This window comes from Gossypium raimondii, chromosome 5 (genome assembly GCF_025698545.1).
Source record: "Gossypium raimondii isolate GPD5lz chromosome 5, ASM2569854v1, whole genome shotgun sequence".
In the NCBI taxonomy this organism is placed as follows: domain Eukaryota; kingdom Viridiplantae; phylum Streptophyta; class Magnoliopsida; order Malvales; family Malvaceae; genus Gossypium; species Gossypium raimondii.
The window spans coordinates 53,628,049-53,633,360 of NC_068569.1; the positions used below are offsets into that span (position 1 = coordinate 53,628,049).

The 5,312-nt window shown below is 27.7% G+C and overlaps 1 protein-coding gene across 1 annotated transcript; it reads right to left on the reverse strand.

Moving 5' to 3' along the window:
- Positions 1 to 4,247: 4,247 nt before the first annotated feature.
- Positions 4,248 to 5,108, reverse strand: LOC105768322 (protein indeterminate-domain 14). The gene has a single exon (XM_012588200.2). It carries the CDS (start codon positions 5,025 to 5,027, stop codon positions 4,542 to 4,544), a length of 486 nt encoding a protein of 161 aa, XP_012443654.1. The 5' UTR covers positions 5,028 to 5,108; the 3' UTR covers positions 4,248 to 4,541.
- Between the last annotated feature and the right edge of the window lie 204 nt (positions 5,109 to 5,312).

Genomic DNA, 5,312 nt, shown 5'->3' on the forward strand with positions numbered 1-5,312 from the left:
TCATCATAATATGTGGACAAATATGAAAAAACAAAAGTTAAGGTTTTGTCATAATGATGACAACTTTGAATTATTTGGCTGTACCATGTCCTACAGCTTTATGCTGCAATTCAACTTCCATATAAGGGAGTTTTAATTATATGACTGTAACCAAATAAGCTAATATAGGACAAAGGAAACCCTATAATTCAAAGTGGTCGTATGTCAGCCTAAAGTCTCCCATTAACATGATTGTCTGGTGGTTCTTCAATCCAACTTATGACACTACCATTTAAAGCATTTGCTGTAAGTTATAAGGTCCAATGATCCTTTATTTATCTTTGGAATCCAACCCACCGGCCAATGCTGTCCCCCTACTTTATTTGGTTTTTTAAAGCACTTGGATTTTATATAGATTTGGATATGGAACCCATATATTACATATAAATCCTTTAAATTTTAAGGTTTTTGCATCTTATACACCATAAAGTCAGAAAAAAATTTTTAGGGATGAAATTAAATTATAAAATTTATGATAGTAAAAATGTAATTCTATCATTTTAATAGCTTATATCTTTATAATTTTTAAAGAATTAAATCAAATTTTTATCATTTTTAAGGAGAGCCAAAATGTAATTTTACCTTTATTAACTTAAAATTTTTACAAATTTAAAGAGTCTAAATAAAAAAATTTCTATTGTAGGGGGGCGAGAACCCTTGCCAACCCCCCTAACTACGCCTTTGATTTTATATTTGTCCCAAATTCAAGGAAATTAGCAATATCTCAAAGTGATAGAGGTATGTTGACTCTTTATTTATATTAGGAGTGTTAGTTATAGGGTGTAAGATAACTTTTTGTAATAGAATTACGAGAATGAAAAATTATTAATAACAAGTTGTATTATCTTATTTGGTTCATTTAATTGAAATATAATATTTATATGTTTATTTGACAGAATATAAAATTATCTAAATGCATATTTTACTAAATTATTCTTACTGTAACTTTTTTAATTTAATTTATTAAATATTTTTAGTCTCAATTTCTATAAAGTTATAATTTTTTTTTAAGTTGAAATAAAATTTTATTAGCAACTTTTTTTTTGGTTGTTTAAAGTATCCACTGGAGTGAGTCCAGTGATTAATCTTTCGCGTTTGGTAAACTTATTAAAAGATAAACCCTAATCACAAGTTTTAAAGTTACTCCATACTCGGAATCAATATCCAACAACCATAGAAACACAAAACATCTACTAGAGGCGTAGCTAGTGGTGGGGGCTTTGGTTCCTTTGGCTAAATGGTGAAATTGTTATATAAGGCTCTCCGATAACTAAAATATTAAATTTAAACATTTTAAGCCTTTAATTAAATGGAAAAATTCAAATTTTGTCCCCTCTAAAAAATAAATAATTTAATTTAAGTATTTTAATACAATATATTTATCTTTGCCCCTAAATTATAATTTTATTTTAACTTTCTTTAAACAAAATTTCTAACTTCGTCCCTAACATTTACTATTTCATTGTTACGGAAAAATTATTTTTGTTTTCAATTAATCTTAAATTTATTTGAGAAAAAATCTAAATTGATTAAAATAATAAAAACAAAAGGCATCTTGATCCAAATTAAAGATTACATCTGTAATATAAGATAACTTAAAAAATATGCCTTACACGCATATTATTTCGGAATATAACATTATAGACAATAATATAAGATTCGACCCAAATATTCATGATCGATTTGGCTAACATGAATATGAAGATATGATCCAACAAAAATTCTTGAAATATGTAGGATTTTAGATCAAAGTTGGTTTTACGAGGACACCCAAATAGTTGGAGGCAAAAACAAAGAAAAAATCTGTGTTTAGATGTTAGAAGATTCTTGCAATCTTCATCATAGGTACTTCCTTTTATCACGCATCATTTTTCATCTTTTTGAAACAACAACACAAATGTACTTTTCACGGGGCCTAGTTGTGTGAAACTTGAGACCTCACTAAAAAAATCAAATCTATGTATTCATTATTGAAGCTATATTGTAAATAACTTTAAAAGTATCGTAAAAGTTTTTAAGCGAGAAGTTAGGTTGCATTTTTTTTTACATAAAAAATAAGTAAATTAGTTTATATATGAGTTACTGTTCTTTCTCTTAAAAATTTTATCTACTTTTACTGTTAAAAGTATGCATAAGGTGCACGCGTAACAGTCTGGTTATTTCATTAGTCATGCCAATTTTTAACAATTAAAATTGATGAAAATTTTAACAAACTTTTAGCTGCGACAATAAATTTCCCAAACAGAAAAAGAAAAACAACAGTAACATCTAACAAGTTTTTTTGAGTTGAATCCCAACATGGATATGGTGGGTGTCTGATATCTGATGAGCAAATGTTTTAAGAAGTTGAATCCAAATGGATACAGCTTTATGTTGTGTCATGTTCTTGATGCATTAACTCGCTTTTTGTTCTCATTCATTTTACTCTTAAAGAGATGGCAGATTTGACTCATTAAGGGAAAATTCTGAGTCACTGAGTCGAAACAGTGTGTTCATGCTTATGATGATCCTGACTTGAGATTTTGCTCGACAACTATTTGGCTATTTGGCTCATTAAAACTATTTGGTAAATTAAAAAATACTGAATATAATTATGTTGTTTGATAAAAATAAATATTAGTTTTAAAAATGATTTATTTTAAATTTTAATTTTATTAATATAATATTTTATATTATTTTAGATAGTTTTAGATAGAATAGATATGGTAATTTAAATATTTTATTTTTAAAAGGATATTTTATTTTATTTTTGATAAAATAAAACTAACTTAATATTTTCTACGTTAATAAGTAGCTACCAACTTATTTATCTTATCTAACGCTCTTTTAAAAAAATTTATATTTAGTAAAAATTAAAATAATTTTCAAACACGTTTAAAATATTAAATATTGAACATTTTATTTTTAATCAAATAAAAATCTACTGTAGTTTATCAAACACATCCTAAGTATTTTAGATTTATATTTAATTTAATTATAAACTAAGCTTTAGTTGAATTCATTAAATTATTTAATGTAAAATTAATTAATCACCAGTATCTAATGAAAAATTGATTAAAATATAAAAATAAAAAATATCTTAAAGTTTATTATAATTCAATAATTAAATATTTAACATGTACTTTTATAAGAAATTATTAAAAATTAAAATGTAATTATCATTGCTAGCTCAAGTGATAGTTACCCATAAGCGTCGTATATGCTAGAGGTCACAAGTTTGAATTTCACTAAGAGCAAATGTTGAGATTTCCTTGGTGGATGACCATATTACGCACCCAACAAAGTGATCTCACTCTGTAAACTTGTTGTCTCTTCAAGCACTCAAGCTCTCATGACAAGTAAGACAAAACTCTTATTCGGGACTCAAACTTTTCCTGAGGAAGTCAATTTTTTTTAGTCTATATTTATTTTTGTTTATGTCTCTCTATATATAGACTATGTATAAACTTATTCTGCTATAGATCTAGACATATTATAATTTCCAGTCTGGTTGTACTTTATAATGATTAATTTTAATTATAGTTTTTGAACTTGTTTGTAATTGGAATTATGTCTGTAACTTCCAAATACATTATATTTACTAGAATGGTATAACACAATTTATAATTTAATTTAATAATAATTAAATTATTTTTGTATAACTAATTAATTTTTAATATTTTAAATTAAAATTTTAATTGAAATTGAATATAAAGATTGAAAATAAGAAAAAAATAGAATAATAATTAACTAATAAATAATAAAATTTTTATTTCATTTAAAATTCATTTAATAAATATACATTAGGAAATAGTCTATTTTAATGATCAGGGATAAGTGAATATTTCATAGGCATATATAATTTATATATAGAGAGAGTAACGTAGGCTGTATTTGGATAGGCGGTGCTGACGGTGAGATTAAATACTATAGCGTGAGATAAAAAGTAAACTAAATATACTGCATCCCATTGCGCATCCAAAACATATGGCATCAAGTCAATAAAACACTCAATATAAGCAAAGATAAACTTATATCCGATATTATAAACATAAAAAAATACAATTTTAAATATATGAAAAATATCAAAAGAAAATATATCATATCAAATTCAATCATGTGCCCAACACTAAGTAAAAAAAAGCAAAGGATTTTTTTTTTTTTTAACAAAAGATCTGAATTCATTGAAGATTAGATATGAACTCATAATCATAATAGAAGAGGAGATATTGGAAAAAGCTCTAATAAACAAATTGTCTAATCTAAAATATGAATTGTTCTTCATAATCACCAATTACATAAGTTCTTTTTGACCCATAACTTCCATCCTTGAACCTACCTCAGTTTCATGAACGCCAAGCATCAATGGACTTTTCTGATCATCATGCTGTTTTTATGGTGTTGTTTGTTGATTTCCTTCTAATCCATTGAACCATAAATTCAATACCCAAATTTTCTAAGCTCCCAAACACCAACTTGGCAAAGGAAAACTTATCTATCTCTACTTAAACAAAGCAAGACTTTTAAGGTCTAAACCTTTGTCTACAAGACTGGCAACTGATCTCCATGCACTTAGAATCAATCTGCCTTGTTGCTCTTTGCTTCATTTTCTCAGCCTTTTCAACTTCCTCCCTTGCCCTTAGCCACATATGCCTTGCTCTTGCAAACTCAGACTGAGCCATCTCCATTTCCATCTTTGCAAGCTCCCTCACTCTCTCTGCATATGCCGCTTCGATGGCTGCCAATCGAATTTGCTCCCCCGCTTGCCATCTCAAAGATTCGATACTGCTGCTATCGGACTTAACATCACAAATGGAGCCTCCCGTTTTAACACTACCTGATGGTTTCTGGATTGGCCGTAGATTGACTGATAATTGCAGATCAAGTGAAGGACCTTCGTAGTATTGGTCGGTTACCGTTGAATGATTCCTTAGTGAAGAAGAACTGGAAACTGTGGCGGCGATCGGCAGAGGAAGCAGTGGCTGTCCTCTTTGATCTTCCTCTTCCATCTCGGCAAAGAGGCTTAACCATCAAAAGGGAGGGAAGGAAGATATTCCCATATGTAAACAACCCAAGCCATGCCCTAATTACCTTATTACCCCCTCTTTAGATCCAATGATTGCTTTTCTAGGACTATAGATATCATTCATATTAGTTCTAATTCAGATCTTTTCGAGATTTGTGACTATTAAACCCGTACTTAAAAATTAGAGAATAATTTTTTAAGTCTTTTAAAAGTTAATAAAAATAATTTGACTTTTAAAAATTAAAGAAAAAATTTAAACCTCTTAAAA